General features: G+C 42.6%; 1 protein-coding gene across 1 annotated transcript; it reads right to left on the reverse strand.

The window, feature by feature from the left end:
- Positions 1-883: 883 nt before the first annotated feature.
- On the reverse strand, positions 884-8017 carry LOC149821391 (uncharacterized). Its single transcript, XM_089983393.1, has 3 exons — positions 7146-8017; positions 2769-3311; positions 884-1125 (listed from the first exon to the last, which is right to left on the reverse strand). The coding sequence occupies exons 1-3, from the start codon at positions 7962-7964 to the stop codon at positions 1021-1023; spliced, it is 1467 nt and encodes a 488-aa protein (XP_089839519.1). The 5' UTR covers positions 7965-8017; the 3' UTR covers positions 884-1020.
- Between the last annotated feature and the right edge of the window lie 10775 nt (positions 8018-18792).

Below are 18792 nucleotides of genomic sequence, written 5' to 3' on the forward strand. Positions count from 1 at the left end.
AGAGTGAGACGTTTCTGCCCAACCCGTGGACATTCTATATCACGACTTTCATCAAAACCGAATCTTGACAATCATCCCCATCGATATGAAATACGCCTCACTTCACTTGCGGGCTAAAGATCTAGTCATGGTCCATGGACCTAGTGAGGAGAGGACTAGGGGTGGCAATCGTGTCGGGTTGGCGGGTCGACCCGACGGGTTGGTGGGTCAGCATACCTCAACCCGAACCCGATCCGTTTATTAAACGGGTCGGCTGTGGCAAACACGAACCCGGCCCGTTTAACGGATAACCCGACACGACCCGCCAACCCATTTAATAAATGGGTTGGGTCGGGTAAACAGGTTCTCAGGTTCGCAGGTCGGGTTGACGGGTTGACCCGCCCGACTAACCCGTTTATTAAACGGGTCAGCCGGGTTGGCGGGTTGGCATACCCCCAACCCGATCCCGACCCGTTTAATAAACGGGTTAGGCAGGTCGACCCGTTTATTAAACGGGTTGGCTTAAGCCCAACCCGAACCCGCCTAAGAGGCGGGTTGGCGGGTCGTGTCAGGTTTTGCCACCCCTAGAGAGGACCCTCGATCCTTGCTGCCCGCAAATCCAAAATAACTGAAGCACACGAGAGGAAGCTGCCCAAATTTAGTTTAATGCCAGCGAGAACTTCGCTGAGGGTACACTCCTCATCTTGGAGAGCAACCAGTGGTTGGAGTACGTAAAACTGAGTGGTCGTGTCGTGTCCTCCCTCAACCCAGAGTTTAGGAAGGCTCATTAAGTGACCCGGTTCTCGTTGAGGGTTCCTTTGTTATAATAAATAAATAAACACTATGCAAATATATGTGTACACAAACCGCACAGCAGATAATGAAAAATATGAGAAAAAAATATTCTTATTTTCAACATGTAACACGCACTTTAAACTGCAAGAATGACAATTTCCTATAACCTTCTTTCCTCATAAAAAAAAAAAAATCCTATAATCCATCCTCTCTATGTACAGTCTTGCAGGCAAAATTTAGCTAGTCTCAGGGTGGAGTTATCGTTTCACGTGGTCCACAGTTCCTCAATCGAACATCAATTGTGCCTTTCCATGTGCCCCACTTTACATCGCAGCACTGTCTTCTCTTGGCCTGTGGTTATTCTTCCTTTGTCAGACTAAATATATGTAATAAAAAGAGAGAATTTTAACAACATAAACGAAATAAAACACCCTTGCCAGATTCAAATCCGAATCTGAAATACTATTCTGAATCCAAATCCTATATCAGATCCCAAAATTGGTAAGGTTGAATCCTAATATGAATGCATGTGATCCTAACACTGGATCAAAAAAAAAAAAAAAAGAACAAAAACAAGCTATTTACATGTAAAAAAATTGTAATCAGGTTGAATTTTGAATCAGATCCATTCTTGATCACAATCTGACCCAAATCCAAAAGTAATCTGATTGAACAGATCTGAATAGAATCTGAATGCACATTCGGATCTTACTAAGGGTGGCCATTGGGCCGGGCTGCTCATCGGGCTTTGGGTACCTGGCCCGAATCAGGTGGGGCTCATACTGCACTTTGCAGCCCATGCCTGAATAAAGTCGGGCCGGACCCATGTGCAAAATGAACAGGGCCCGACTGATTAACTGGACCAGGCGTAAGGGCCCGGCCTGACCTGAGCCCAATTATAACTGAGTCAAGCCGTAGTCAGGCATGTCGGGCCCAATGCAGCCCTATGTCCAGCCCTAGATCTTACTTAAAGGATCCATGTCCCCCCAAAAAACATGTTAGATTCAGATCCGACATCTGACCATATCTGACCTGTTTGCAGCCTGAGCTGCATATGCGGAAACTGCCTCATGAGGGGCATTTATGTTAATTTTTTATTATTCACCAGAACTTTTTTCCTCTGGAATATAAATTAAAATAGTTTTTCTTTTTCTAGTTTAACCAATGTTGTCAGTATCGGGTGTGGCATGTATCGGCTGATACGTATCATATCACCAGAAATTCGATAGATCTATCTTTTAATAAATGTAAAAAATTGTTTAAAATTAAAATTTTAATATTATTTTAATGGTTTTAACACATGTCACGTTCTGATTGACACGTAATAATTTTTAATTATTTTTAGCAGATTCAGAACGATACACTTGAGTATTCGGCCGATACACCTGAATAATTGGCCAAACGATACATGTCCAATTCCGATACTGACAACATTGAACTTGACCAAGTTTAAACCTCTGCAAGTACACCCAGCTTTAACCTTACACCAAGGGATGCCTTGATCGCGAGGTCCTGTGCAAAGCTGAAGGCCCAGGTTCGAATCCCTCTGCCACATGAGACTTAAGAAAAGAAAGAAAGAATGCCTTTGTCTCTCTATTTCAAGTGACAAACCCACACTCACCCCTAGCTAAGAAGGTATAGCCCTTGTGGGCTACATTTTGCACATTACTTATTTTTATCGTGGTCCAGTCGAGCCCAACCCGTTGACACCACAATTTAGGGCTGTTAAACTTCGGATACCCTAACCATCATGATTCGCTCAAACCTGCCCGAATAATAAACCGGGATTGGGTATCATACCCGAGTCATGTCGGGTGAAGAAATGGGATCCAAAACCCAACCCCTATGACTTACACTCGAACTTCAAGTTCGGGTCAGGCCAGGTATCCAACACAAACCAGACCAATCAATGTGGGCCCCACGCCAGATTCCCAACACACTACGCACAGATTGGAATTCAATTTCAAACCAAAAACCATTCTATCACCACTCACCTTGGTCCAAGCTGAGGGTGGCATCTTGGCAGAGAAGACCTGAACGTTCTGTATGGCCAAGGAAGGGTACTTCTTGTCTCGGCACACCTTATCCAGATCCGGTACGTACCTCCGATACGTCGTGATGCTTGCATTGCCCGTGACGTTTTCGACTCGGTCCAGAAAGAAGATCACCGGCTGGGTGCAGGGCTCGTCCGGCACCGGCCGGGTGTTGAAGGTGAAGGGCCCGTTCTGGCTGCTCCGCCACGTCCGGAACGTCCTGAGGGATGTCTCCAGCTCGTAGGGAGCCAACAGCGAAGGGTATATCTGGGCCGTGTAGCCCCACGAGACCGAGACGGTCCACCGGCGAACCTGGTCATAACAGAAGGCCTGCTGCAGGGCCCGAGCCGGGTCGAGCCTGGCTGCGCCCATCAGTGATGCTAGAGAGTCCAGCTGGGTCTTGTACGGGATGAGCGGCTGCACTGCGTCGAGGTGGTGCAGCGAGACCAGCGGCGCCACTGGATGCGCCGCCAGCAGCCCGTAGGCGTCGCCATGCAGGTCGACCTGCATATCACAATTTAGGCATTTTCAAGTCAGTACATTCTTTCAGCGGTGAACCAGGTGATTCGTACAATGTTGTTAGTATCGGCCGATACGATACAATACTGACCTCAATCAGCTATTTTTTAATAAATGCAAAAAAAGTTTAATTTTATTTTTTTATATTATTTTAATGGTTTTAATGCATGTCACGTTATGATTAACATGAAATATTTTTTTAATATTTTAAAAAATGCTTAGCCTTTTTAGAAATTGTTTAGTTGGTTTCATGTGTTATATTTACTCTAAAATTTCTTATTTGCTAACAAAATTAGACACCTACGAAAGTCATTAAAAGAAAGAAAAGGTTTAAACACTTATTTTAGTATGTTAAGTTGGGTGACTTAAACAATCATTTGAGCAATTTATCAAAAAGTTAGTCCTTCATCTTAAAAAAATTGAAACTGAGTGGCAAAACTTAATTCTGCCATACAATAAACGATTTTATGTAAATTACCGTTACAATCTTTTAATTATTTGAAACCTAAAATTAAAACTCAGTCTCCCACACTCTTTTCAAACCAAATATCTAATCAGCATTTGAATAAAAAGTAAGTAAATCATTGACGAGCAACTGTCTTTTCAAAGTTCACGTTCTTTATTATTATTATTATTATTATTATAAACAACAAATAACCATCATCGACACAAGTGAGTGTCATCGGACCTGGTTTACCCGAACCTGACCCAAACCAAACCCTATAGGATCCCTGTATGGTGATAAATAAGACCTGATTAAGACCCGAGTTCAGACCCAAAGGTCCGATTAATACATGCACCTGGGTATGGTTTGTGAAATTTTATACCAGACCCGTACCCAACTCGAGTTCCGATTAAGACCCATAAATTTTCAATGTAAAAATGATAAAAAATATGGTTTTACCCGGTATGGTTCGGGTCTGGTTCATGTAATTCTTATCTGATGTGGTTATGGTTTTTCTTATAATAGTCCTGATTAGACCCTAGTCCAGCCCCGATACTATACTAAAAAAATCAAGTTCAAGTCTGGTACTAACTGGGTCCGAACCAAATCCGACCCATTGACACCCCTGGTGACAACTAAGTCACTTAATGAGCCCACCTCCCTGCTAGGTAAATCCCGGGTAGGGTCACTGATAACCAAATCCATGAGGAGCCCACCAATTTAAGGCATGAACTTGGGCCTAAAGGGTCAGCACCTTCTCCTCGAACCCGCTGCCACCCAGCGGGTGTTATTTATTATTAATTTTAAAGTGCGTTCTTTTCATACCAAACTGCCTCTCGGTCTCTGACAATGGTCAGTATGGTGTGTATCGGCCGTATCAGCAGAAAATCGATACACATCACCCCTGAATCGGTTATTTTTAATAAATATAAAAATATTTAAAAATAAAATTTTTAATATCATTTTAATAATTTTAACACATGCCACATTTTGATTGACACATAATATTTTATTTTTTATTTTTGGCATGTACAAAACAATTCACTTGAGCATCGGTATCGGCCGTTACAGCAGAATCAGTGGCCCAAAGTCGATTCAGGGCCGATACTGATACTGCCAGCATTGGTCAAGTTGAGACCTTTCCCTATTCATGGTTTGGTAGGGTGCTAGGTAAGTCGGTTACTTGATTAAATTTCTAACAGAAACAGATCAGACCAATGTTGTCAGTATCGGTATCGGCCCTGAATGGTTAATTAGGCCACCGATTCAGCTGTATCGGACCATATTGAATCGTTCTGCATAGGCCCCAAAATAATAAAAAAAATTATAACATATCAATCATAACATGACACGTGTTAAAACCATTAAAATAAAATTTAAATAATATTAAAAATGTTTTAGTATTTTTTATATTTTATTAAAAAATAACCGATTCAGGCCTTCAGCCTATCGAAATTCTGAAGATCCAATGCGTATCGGCCGATACGCACCGATACTGATAACAATGGATCAGACTTAGAAGACCCTTAAATTCTCTTCAGTTTGGTAACATGCAAAGCCACCATGGATAGCACCACCTGTTACTGCAAGGTTCCTCTAGGCAATAGCGGCTTTCACAAAATAGATGCTAGCGGTTACCGTGGGCTTCATCCACCTTATGTACTAGTACTGCCTAATAGGTACTAACCATGGGGACCAGTAACTTTACTTGAAATTCACCCAACCCCAACAAGTCCAACAGGGTCTGCCCTTGAGCTCAGTAAAGTTTTTGTTCAGTTCGGTCCATAGCATCCTTGCTGGCAGCCCACTGACTACTGAACCCGCCCCATGTATGATGAACCAACCCGACCCGGTACTCAGGGCTAACACTTTAGTTAAATACTCGACCCATTCAAATGCCACCATTTGCCCTCGAGCTCAATCTACATGAGGACAGTTGTCAGCCAGAAAAGGATCAAAACTAATTTCTTGCTGGTTAACCATCGACCCGATGGGTTAGCTTAGTTGGAACGGGCCTAAGCTGTCAGACAGAGTTAGGGTTCGATTCTACAACAACAACAACTACGCCTTCATCCCAAAACAATTGGAGTCGGTGATATGAACCAACAAAGAAAATCAACTACGCCTTCATCCCAAAACAATTGGGGTCGGCGATATGAACCAACAAAGAAAATCATTATGGGTCTTCCACATGAATCCTTCTCCTACATTCATTTCTATCCAATGCCATGGGTACTATATCCTTCTTGCTAAAAGCCAAAGAGTGAGGACCCAAAACAAATGGCACCATTCAACTGGCCCCGAATACTTTATCTGATCACACAATCCACTAAGTGATCAATATCATGACAATCTCATAACAAGAGCTCCCTTCCCTAATAGGAATGACTTGTGAATGTCGTCGTTGACAGAATGTCGCAAGTTCAAAACCCAAGGTAGCGTTCCTTGACTCGTGTGACGCGAGTAGAAGCTGGGTGTACTCCCCAGTGGGCAGAGGGACCTCAAGGGTTATACCAACTGGTGGCCAACCAATGTGCAGCGAGTGACAAGGGATTTTTTATTTGGATTATCTAAACAAAAATGTTTTAAAATTTTCGAGTCAAGCTCAAACAGATTACTTTTTTATGTAAAAAATACATTGTTTCAAAGATTGGAAGAATGAGGCTTTTAAGCTTTCAACTCAAACACTTTGATTATTTATTTTACACTATATTATGTGATATAAAATATATCTTTGACTAAAACATTACTTAACGACATTTTGATTGTTTATTTTATACTATATTATGCGATATAAAATATATCTTAACACTACCGTACAAACTCAGACTCAAAGCAAAACAACGGTTGTTCGTATTCGGCTTGGCCCCCACCTATTTTACAGGTCAGAAGGCCTCTTTTAGGAATTGATCATAAGCCGAATCACGAGCAGATCGTCTTGTTTCTCAAGCCTGCTTGCAAACTCAAACTATAACCAAAATTGAGAGAGGATCATGAACACCACCCAATGAATGGTGAACAGGGCTCGTTCATTTTTAAACCATTAAGATGATGACCATCCAAAATATGAACGACATCGGGAAAAAGGGTGGGGCCATCCATGAAATAGGCATCTCTTTCGTACAGGTCTCTGGATGCCGTTCATCTTGAGATCGACGGCATCCAAAGGAGCTCTGACCGTGTAACCACATGAGTGATCAATAACCAAAATGTACCTCGGAATAACCTATTTACGAAAAAACTAGGATAATTCAGGATATTGCGTTATCCTACCTGGTCCAAGAAAAGGACCCAATAGTCCTTTTGGGATCACAAACGAAAAGGACCCAGCGGTCATTTACCACGAGAGAGAGAGAGAAGGATTTGGTACGGACCTGGTGGAACCCCGAGTGCCGGGTGAGGGGCACGCCGAGCTCGCTCATGCATGCCTGGACGCGCTGGTCGCTGCCGTAGAACGCGCCGTACCTCTCCAGGCAGCCGTCGATGGCCGCCGAGAGCGCCGCGGCCGCGCCGATACTCAGCGCGAAGCCGCCGCCACCAAAGGCCATCCCGTACGAGTGCACCACGTCCTGCTCGACGCTCTCCGACGGCGAGCCGACGTACCACATCGCCCGGTGGTCGAGCCGCGCCAGCGCCGCCACCACGTTCTCCGGCACGAACACCGTGTCATCGTCCCCCATCACGAACCACCGTGCCCCGGCCAACCCCTGTCGGAAGCTCTCCGCAGCGATCCTCGCTATCCTCACCGCCGACGCCGATCCGGAGAACCCCCTGCCCGAGACGTTCTCCGAGACCCGGTACGGCGGGCCCCGATCCGCCCACGATTCGGGCCGGAGGTCCAGCCAGACGAACCCGCGAGTCTCTCCGGGTCTCCACCAAAGCTCCGCATACTGCCGTCGCCTCTCCCACGTCTCCACCGACGCGCCGATGCCGAACACGATGTGGCTCACGTTCAGCACGTCCTGCTCGGCGGCGTCTGCCGGGGCCGCCGGCCCCGCCACGAAGTCGACGCAGCCGGCGTAGCGGCGGGCCGGCGTGAGGGAGGAGTAGAAGATGTAGAGGAAGGAGAGGAAGAGGAAGACGGAGGCGGCGATCTTGAGGCCGCGCCAGAAGAAGCCGACGATCTTCTCCCAGAAGATGCCGAGCGCCCACGCCACCACCGGCGTTGCGATTACCTCCCGATTCCTGAACATTTCTCCGGCGATCGGAAACCCAAACGGGGGAATCTGAATTCCCCGATCGGTCGCGTAGAAAACGGGAGGAATTGGGAACTCCTGGGAAATCGGTGCACAAAGCTAAAAATAGACTCCCTTCTCGTTAGCATTTCCATCTTTTGTTATATGTTTCGTTTGAGAAAACGGGCTCAAAGATTGGCTTATTTACCCATCTGCATTGACAGGGATCTGAAACGGGTCGGATTCGGACCAGATCTAACATAATCAGATTTCATACATTCGGATCCGGATTTGGATAAAAGAAATTAAAACCAAATTGGATCCAACCAAATACCTAACCATGGTATTCGTGGTAAAAACCGGGACGCGATGCCAAAGATGAGGTCCATGTTTTCTATGGGTAGCTCTGCCCCTGCCGCTGCTTCAGGTTTGTCGTGCATTAGTTTGCCAAAACAGGCTCTGGTATTTGTTTATTTACCGAATTGCCATGAATGGACTTGGTAGTGGGACTAGGGTGCCAACGGGTCGGGTTTAGTTCGGACTCAAGTGAAATCAGACCCAAACTTGATTTGAGATGATGGTACTGCCGTACTGGTCCTGACTCGGGTTTGATTGGGCCCAGCATAAGAGGAACCATACCCGGATCCTATAAGGATTATATGAATCATACAGGGACCATATCTGGTAAAATAATAATTTTTTTGTCTTTTTTTACATTGAAAATTTGTGAATCTTAGTCGGAACTCGGGTCGCGCCTAAGTCTGACATAAAATTTTACAAGCCATACCCGTCTTTACATATTAATCAGATCCTTCAGGTCCGGCCCAGATTTTAATTGAACCTTTTTATTTATTACCAAACCCTGACCCTATAGGGTTTGCTACAGGTTGAGTTTGGGTCTAACCAGACCCATTCACACCCCTAAGTGGGAGGCTGAGAGCATATTGTCATATAGTATATAACTGAGGTGCGGTTATGTTGAGTCCCCATTAGGGGCGTAACTGGGTCGGGTATACCCGACCCAAACAAATATTAGTGGACCATGTCTTTGGGTTGGGTCCAAAATATAGGCCCGTTGTAAAAACAGGTTGGCTCTTGGGTATTGTAAATGAAGACACGAATCCAAACAGACCCAACCCCATTATGCACCCGAACTCAAATGGTTCTCTATATTTTAAAGGCGAAACCGACCCAATTACTTTCCTAAACCCGCTTTGTACCTGAACTGACCATACACCCATACCCGAACTTACCTGTACCCCACCCGACTATATAACTGAACAAACCCATACCCAAACCATATGAAAGTTTCCAATTGATAAATATTATAGATTCAATTAAACATTTAAAGGTGTGGATAAACTTAAAATTAATATGCATTGCATTTTAGTAATCAAACTTTCATTCATTTTTTTTCATATACTTCTTATTGCTCTTTTGTCATGTAAATTGTCAGATTGAAGTGAATCCCAAAATAATACTTGATAACTAATTGAATTTGATACATTTTGAATATGATATATTATTATTATTTTTTTAACTTAAAATGTTTGTTTGACATAGATATATTTTTTTATATTCAGATTTTGACATTATTTAAAATTGTCATTAAGCTTCTATTTTTATTAGCATATAATCTTCTTAATAAACAGTTTATTCTATTAATTTACAAATTTTTTATTGTGGATAATTAAGTTTAGAATAGGGATCATATCAAGACCCAAGCTGAAACCCAAACCTGTTAAGAACCGAGCTGTTGATACCCAATCCCGTTGACTTATATGCCATACTCATATTTGAACCCGATCCAAATCAAAATGGGTCTACTAAATACCTGACCCAATGGATCTCTGAACTCGTTAACCCATATGTGTCTACAGTTTCTGGGGGTACCGGAACCAAAATTAGATTGGGTCGGGTTTGCATGTTACTTTAAAACTCGATTCAAAGTCGGGTCTGAATAAACCGACCCGAACCCAACCTGATTACACTCCTAGTCCCCACCATACATCTCACTAGGGAACCCTGCATCTTATTTGAAAAGTCTGGAAGTGTGGCCAATGCCACATCTCATACAAGTTGAGTCGTTTGGTGAGGAATGAGCATAACTGAAAGATCAGTTATATACAAATGTGATTGGATTACCACCGTGATGTCAAGCTGAAGGCCCAGGATCGAATCCCGCTGCCGCATGAAGGCTGTTGTTGCTTTTTCATGGTTGAGGCACCTAAGGTTGAGTGGTTGTGTCCTCAATGCCGGTTTTACCTCACAGAGAAGTAGGGATGGCAGTGGATCGGGGGACAACAGGGCCCCGCCCCGCCCCATTTGGACCAGGGATGAAGTGCATGAAACGGGGATGGAGGCGGGGATGAAGGTTAAAATCTATCCCCGTGCCGGGGTGGATGCGGGGATTGACTTACACTTTCCCCCACCCCGCCTCATCCCCGCCTTGCCCCGCCCCATCCCCAATCCTTTAAGGGATGACTATAGACCAAGAGGAAACGGGGCCCCTCCCTGCCTCGCCCCGTCCCCAATCCTTTAAGGGATGACTATAGACCAAGGGGAAACGGGCCCCGTCCCGCCTCGCCCCCGTTTGGACCGGGGATGTAGGACATGAAACGGGGATGGAGGTTAAAATCCATCCCGGGCGGGCATGGAGGCGGGGATGGAGGTTCGGATTTTGAAACGGGGCGGGGTGGAGACTTTGTCCCCCGGCCCGCCCCGGTCCACTGCCATTCTTACAGGGAAACATGCCCATTAAGCGACCAGGTTCTCGATGAGGGTTTTCTTTCGTCATAAAAAAAAAAACCATGGGTATTATAACTTAGGGTAGGGGGATGTCTCCCTGTCCATAAGCCTGAAACCATGTGGGCAACCCCTTGGAGTCCATGAAGCTTGAAAACTTGCATTACAAAGATATCGTCCGGTCTAACACTGATTTGAGATCTGCATTGGCTAAAGAGGGGTACATCTGAAGTTGTTAACATGACATCCTATGAAATGAAATTGAGAAATTTCTATATGAGCGCCAAGAAATCATGAACTCTAAGGCAACATGCATTTATTTAAAAGAAAAGGGCACGGAATTCTAGTTTCGATTTCTTTCAGATGTGGTGAGTATTTTCTACCAGGTCTCGATATGAAAGATGTAAAAAATAATGCCAAAATTTGGATGATAAGATCAGAATAGGATGGCATTTAACCAGAAAATTTTCCTGGTTTACGTGTTCTTACAAAAAAAAAATAGAAAAAGGATTTAGGATCCAATTGTTCTCATGTCTCATAATTAACTCAGGTCACAGGACCAATAATGTGGCACCATTTTGAGTAGGACCTACATCCAACTGACATAGGTTCCTCCCCAAAGGGGTTTGGTGCAGTGGATGGGACCTAGGCCGCTAGGCAGGTGGTCTAGGTTCAAATCCCATAGACATCACCCCTTGCGCAAACAAAAGCGTGGAGAATCTCTAAGGGCAAGGGATAAACTTGCAGAGTTTAATTTATGCTGCTAGGACAGCCACCATAAGTATGGCAGGCAAGCTAGCACAGCTAGGTCTCTGATCCTGGGAGTGGTTTCTCCGTGGAAATATTAAAAAAAAAAAAAACCCTATAAGACATGGGAGTATAGGATCATTTGATCCCCTTTAATTCATCCTATCCTTAAAAGGTCTAAATGAAAAACTCTAAGAATGCCAACTGGAACAACAGGTGAGCAGAACCAGTAGAATGGAGTGACTTTCTGTCTAGATTTTGAGTGCCTTCTAGTTGGTTCATCAAATGGCAACTGAACTGGAACCATAGTTGCATTGGTACTCGATACACTGGCGTATGGGTGTGTTTATAACTTTTGAAGGCGGGCTAAGTAAGGTAGGGTGGTCGTGGGGCCTGACCCGGGGTTTTTCCTTGCTCGTAGAGGATTAAGGTTGGGTGGATGAAATGGAAAAGTGCAACTGGAGTGTTGCGCGATCGTAGAATGCCATTGTGGTTGAAGGAGAAGTTCTATAAGACGACAATTAGACCCGCTTTACTATATGGTACGGAATGTTGGGCTGCCAAGAGACATCATTTTCAAAAAAATGAGTGTAACTGAGATGCGTATGCTTCGATGGATGTGTGAACATATACTAAAAGATAAGATTCGGAACGAGGAAATACGTAAGAAGGTCGACGTTGCATCCATTGAAAATAAGATAAGTGAGAATCGTTTATGATGGTTTGAGCATATTCGGCGAAGGCCTAATGATGCTCCGGTTAGAAGGATGGAGAAATGGAAACCTAAAGCCTGAGCACTTGAGAAGTCTCTGTTGCAAAAGGTGCACCCATAAGGTCTAGTATGGCTCTGGCCTATGTCGTCTGAGCTCGAGTCTTCTTGGGCATCACTGCATTGGGATTCCTTAGCTGGTTTGTTCTCCATCCTTGAGAGAGAGAGAGAGAGAGAGAGAGAGAGAGAGAGAGATGTGCTTTTTATCTGCATCTATGTTAAAGAAGGTTATCAATGGAGAGGGTTACAAGAGGGTTGTAGGGCTGTAGAGCTCAAAGTCATGATCGTAGGGTTTCATAGGGCAAAACCGTTTTTACTTGATTTAAAATGTATTTAATGCTGCTATTTTGTTGCTTTCCTTGCTGTTAATAGATTGACCACCCTCACGCCACCACCATTGCTTTTCTTGAATCTTGACGAGTTTGGCATCATGCACGATTAGCTAGATAGCCGATCAGGTGCAATCACGATGCACAAAAAAAATGGTGCTGCCCTGTCTGGCTGCTCAACCCATGTCCTTCCGTGGGCTCCACCAAGTTTTGTGATCGAGACAAGTTAGGGTCATATTGTATACAACCAAACACTGGTTATATTCCATCACCACCGTACATCTCACTTGATGCATGCAGGTGTGCATGGTCAACTTGCAAAAACCCTCACTTTGTTCACTTAAAACTAACAGTAAGCAGAGATTAGTCTCTAGGAGCATCAACTAAACGGTGCAGTTCCTATATATCATGGATCATCAAATTGGAGAGTAGATCCAGTTATCGGCTAAGTACCTTATAAATAGGGATGGCAGTGGGGCGGGGCGGGGCGGGGGACAAGGTCTCCACCCCCGCCCCGCCTCAAGATTTTATCCTCCACCCCCACCTCCATACCCGGCGGGGAATGGATTTTATCCTCCATCCCCGCCTTCATCCCCGTTTCATGTCCTCCATCCCCGGTTCAAACGGGGATGGAGGCGGGGCGGGGAGGAGATATTGCGGGGAAAAGTGGTCGGGGCGGGGATGAGGCGGGGACGGGGCGGGGCGGGGAAAAGTGCACGTCCATCCCCGCCTCCACCCCCGGACGGGGATGAATTTTAACCTTCGTCCCCGCCTCCCTCCCCGTTTCATACCCTTCATCCCCGGTCCAAACGGGGCGAGGCGGGGCCCCGCTTTCCCCCGGTCCACTGCCATCCCTACTTATAAATTAATGTACTCATTCGCCATCACCTATCTAACAAGTACTTTGCAAGGTAGTCGGTGCGACCGCTGGATCTCCTCTCGGCAAATTGAGATTGTGGCTAATTTGACTTTGGTTAATGCCCAATGCTGCTTTGGTTGTTTTTGTGGTGGCCTCTCATCATGTTTTTCTTTATTTTTTATTTATTTTATACATAGCCACAAATCTCGTTATTGGGATTTTCTGGACAAAGGAAAATCTCAAGATAAGTTAAAAAATTTATGTTGTTTGAAAAATCTCATTATATTTAATTTTAAAATATATCAAATATGAATAAAGAAATAAAATATACAAATATATAGAAGTACAAATCTCGCATTGGTAATATGATAAAAACATGATATTTGAAAAATATAGTGTTCTTTTGGGATTATATCAGTCTTTCAAAATCTCACAATAAAATCATGAGATTTTGAAAAATGGCAGATATTTTTTACCGTTATTTTATATCAATAATAGAGTAGTTTACCGAGAGATTTTCTTGTCGTAGAGTCACAATGGCTTGCTGGATTTGAAAAATCAGTGGTCAATTGGTTTGGAAAAACCTTTCATGGCAGTCTCTCTCTCTCTCTCTCTCTCTCTCTCTCTCTCTCTCTATATATATATATATATATATATATATATATATATATATATATATATATATATATATATATATATATTGCACTAAATCCATGCGTCAAAACTGAGAGATGCCGATTCTGGTTTGAGCACAAACCCATCGACAAATCCCATCTTATTTTTGGCTGAAAGGGCAATTGTCAAGGCACGACTCCACTATGGATAGTTATTTCTGGTGAGCACACTTGGCACCAACGATTGGCCCAGATAGTCGAGTGGTGTAAGTATAAGAGATTCTCGATGGACTCCAAACAAGAGAGGTTTTCGGATCCACCTTGAAGGTTGGCATTGCTTTGCTCCTTGCGAAAACTAAAGAATGAGCTCAATCACGAAACCCTTGCTCTGATACCATGTGAAGTAACTGAGACATCTCATTACAATTCAAACTACACAATGAAGTATATAAAATACAAGAACATCAACCACAAAAGAAGGATAAAAAAAAAAAGTAAAGAAAGAAAACTGTAGGAAAATGCATGAGAAAACAATGGAAAGGTCAATCAGATAAGATGCTAAAATCAAGAAAGATGAAACAGAAAAAACCAATGAAAAATGGAATATGAAGTAGAAAATTGTTGGAGAAGAAGGAATGAATGAAGGAAAGGTGAGATATGAAGAACGTTGAGATCTTCCTCATGAGGCACAGCTTCATCACCATTCCTTGAATGAAGTCTTTCCACAGAAGAAGGTGCTTTCCATAGTGGAGGGAAATATCTCTTTCCATAGTTGAGAATGAGATCATATACCTCCTCTTCACTGTTAACCAATTCAGACTTTCTTAATTTAACATGGATTTTGTTTTTATGAAAAAAAATATGATTTTTTTGAGTTTGAATATTTGTGAAAATTTGATACTGTTGATTTAATTTGAAGCTCTAAAGACGTGCTCATATGTCATGATCAGGATGATTCAAGAGCTGATTTGTACAAGATCAATCATGTAGAATGCATATATACTGAGATTCACTATAAGAAAAAGCTCTTTTACTGACGTGTCTCCCTTGGTGTGTGCTAATAAAAGAGCATTTTGACTAGCGCTATTTTATTTAGCACCAGTAAAAAAAATGAGTTATACTTTCAGGTGATGTACTGTGCCAGTATACTAATTTTTTTTTGGCACACAATAGAAATGCACCAGTAAAAGTCATTTTTTCTTGGTGCACAAAAAAGGCGCGACAGTAAAAAGACAGATTTCAAAAAGCAATTGTCTTTTCACTCTTTAGTAGGGATGGCAGTGGGGCGGGAAGGGGCGGGGCGGAGGACAAGGTCTCCACCCCCGCCCCGCCTCAAGATTTTATCCTCCACCCCCGCCTCCATCCCCGGCGGGGAATGGATTTTATCCTCCATCCCCGCCTTCATCCTTGTTTCATGTCCTCCATCCCCGGTTCAAACGGGGATGAGGCGGGGCGGGGCGGGGATCGTGGCGGGGACGGGGCGGGGCGGGGAAAAGTGCATGTCCATCCCCGCCTCCACCCCCGGACGGGGATGGATTTTAACCTTCGTCCCCGCCTCCATCCCCGTTTCATACCCTTCATCCCCGGTCCAAACGGGGCGAGGCAGGGCGGGGCTCCGCTTTCCCCCGATCCACTGCCATCCCTACTCTTTCATGGTCTCTCTCTCTCTCGAAAAATGTCCGCTCTCTCCTTCTCTCTTTATGTCTCTCTGTGTTCACGAGACACCACAGCAAACATCCTCTCTCTCTATGTGCGTTTCTATTTTAAGGCTAGTAAAAAGGATATTTATTGGCTCAAATTATTAGTACTAGTATATGTATTAGCGCCAGACTTTTATAGGCAAAACTATCGGAGCTAAATTTGCACCAATAAAAACCTTTACCGGCTTTTACTGGGGCTTAATTAGCGCCAGTAAATGCCTTATTTCTTGTAGTGATTTAAAAGAATAATTTTAGTTTGCCCTACAGTTTGTACGATTTTTGTTTGTAGCGGACACACAAAGACATATATGGAAAAATATTTGCTATTAAACTAATGAGCTAGAAATTATAGGTGCAAGTTATATGACTCAATCTAACCATATAGATGTATTCAACATGGTTTGTTAGCTAAGGATCAAGCCTTTGTTGGTGCTTTTCTAATGAAAATATATGATATTTTGAGTTATGAAATTTTGGCACAATGTGGGCCATTGATTGTTGGACCTCTTTAAAAACCTAAACACTTGTTATAATCACATGATTCAAAATGAGTTTCCTACTAAACAAACCATATAGATCACATCCAACATTTGAGGGACAAAAAATTAGAAATTTTTGAAGAGTAATTTCTACTCATTAGAGTCTTGCCTTCGTTAGTAAACAATATTTACCTATATATAGTTGTATTGAACCATGAGCCAATCATGTACAATGTAATTGTATAAAAGCATGTATTTTTATATCACTAAATTTAACTAAGAAGTCATCATTTATCGTGTCATTCAAGGAGATGGGGGCCAAGAATCTAAACTAAGGTGGGCACAAATATATAGTAAAAAAGAAAAACAATAATTATTAATAAACTATACTAATAATATGTTAAAAAATAAATAGTTATCTAAAGTGTACCTTTTACAATTGACAACAATGATTTTTACTAATTAAAAAACAATTCATAATTGATACATTGCTAATTCATTAAAAAAATAGCAATTGATAAAAATCATAGAGGTCTCATCTTTGCTAATTGATAAAAAATGAAATCCTTAATATTCTAACCGGATTCATGTTTAATGTTAATTAAAAAAAACACATAAAAACCATAAAACCATAATTAAGTATTCATAAAAATTTATAAAAATCAAATCAAAACCCTAATTCCTATAAACATCATAATTTATGCATTTATGGTAATTGATAAAAAAAATAAAACCCCTAATATTCTACTAAAAATCAAGCATTCATTATTCATGAATTCATCCTAATAGTAATTAAAAAATACAAAAACCCCTAAAATTATAATTAAATATTTATGTCATTATAAAAAAAAACTAAATCAAAACCCTTCCACTCCCACTCGTTATGTTATTCTGGCATGAAAAGAAGTCAGGTCGGGTGGTGTCCACCCTAACCAGATATCTCATTGGGTGGGCAGTCGGGTCAGGGTGGGCACTGCACAACTTGACCGGACTTTCACTGGATTAAGGTGAGCACTAGCCATTGAATGATGTTTAGCATAGTTTTATGGGCTCATTACAAACTTGAGCCATTGCTTGATCTGGGTTAGGCCTAATCAATCTACCCATCAGCAAGATAACAACAGTCCTAAGCAAAACTGAAAATATCTGTAGTCCTCATTGTAAAACCATTAATGTAAATTTCAAGGAATCGACTGTCAAAAACAAAGCTGCATATAAGAAAGAAAGAAATAGAAAGGCAGCACGTTTTTCATAACTGTTGTGCTACTAACTCCATTCTTCTGGAAGTTGAGTTGGAAATGAGTTCTCATTTCAGTTTACATCTAAAAAATGTGATTCAACCTCAAAACAAATTTTTTTTTTCAAAAAAGAAGATGAAATATTACTGACAACGATGTAGATGACACTCACTTTTGGCACCATTCCGTGTTTTGGCCAAAACTAGAGAAAATGTGTCAAAGATGGCCAATTCACTATTCAAGATAAGACAAATGTGGCTATTTGATTTTTTTTTCTTGATGGTTTTAGCTTTTGTTGTTTAAAAAGTTAGATGCCTTGTTGAACCACTTGTCTAAGTTGTCACCTGAAAAAAAATTAACCACAGGCATCATGTAAGTTGTCTCTCAAAAAATCAAGTGCTAAGATTTCAATCAAATTAACAAAAGGGCTGTTAAAGAAAACAATAAAATGATCATGTTTGTTATATTTTCTAGTTTGCAATCAGTTATGATATTTGCAATAAAAAATAGTGGCATCTACGTCATTGTTCATAGGGGTGGCAATTTCTGACACGACCCACCAACCCGACCCGCCAACCCGCCTCTTAGGCGGGTTCGGGTTGGGCTTAAGCCAACCCGTTTAATAAACAGGTCAACCCGCGTAACCCGTTTATTAAACAGGTCGGGTTCGGGTTGGGGGTATGCCAACCCGCCAACCCGGCTGACCCATTTAATAAACGGGTTAGGCGGGTGGGTCAACCCGCCAACCCATCTGTCAACCCGCCAACCCGACCTGTCAACCCGCCAACCCGTCGACCCGTCAACCCATCAACCTGACCTGTCAACCTGACCCGCGAACCTGAGAACCCGTTTACCCGACCCAACCCATTTATTAAATGGGTTGGCGGGTCGTGTCGGGTTACCCGTTTATTAAACGGGTCGGGTTCGTGTTTGCCACAGCCGACCCGCTTAATAAACGGGTCGGGTTCGGGTTGAGGTATGCTGACCCGCCAACCCGACACAATTGCCACCCCTAATTGTTCATAAGATTAATATATATAAAAAAAAAGAGTTTTTTTTTCAAAACCATCTTTCCTTACCTTGCTATCCCAAAACCATCTTTCCTTTATCCAATTTTTCAAAATCAACCCCTCCCTTTTTTGCCAATCATGACCAAACCATCCTTAGGGTTGCTAGACGTCACACAGCTCAAGAGTGGTCCTAAAATTTGAGAATAAGAGGACAATTTTTAAAAACCAAATAAGATAGGCTATCTTTTTTTAGTGTCGGCGTCTTATCGACAAAAATCTTATAAAAAGCCCACAAGGGCTCTACTCATCTGGTAGGAGGCGACTTGTGAATGTGACCAAGTTGACGGGACATCACA

Source organism: Nuphar pumila, chromosome 12 (assembly GCF_984573655.1).
Source record: "Nuphar pumila chromosome 12, dmNupPumi1.hap1.1, whole genome shotgun sequence".
Lineage (NCBI taxonomy): Eukaryota > Viridiplantae > Streptophyta > Magnoliopsida > Nymphaeales > Nymphaeaceae > Nuphar > Nuphar pumila.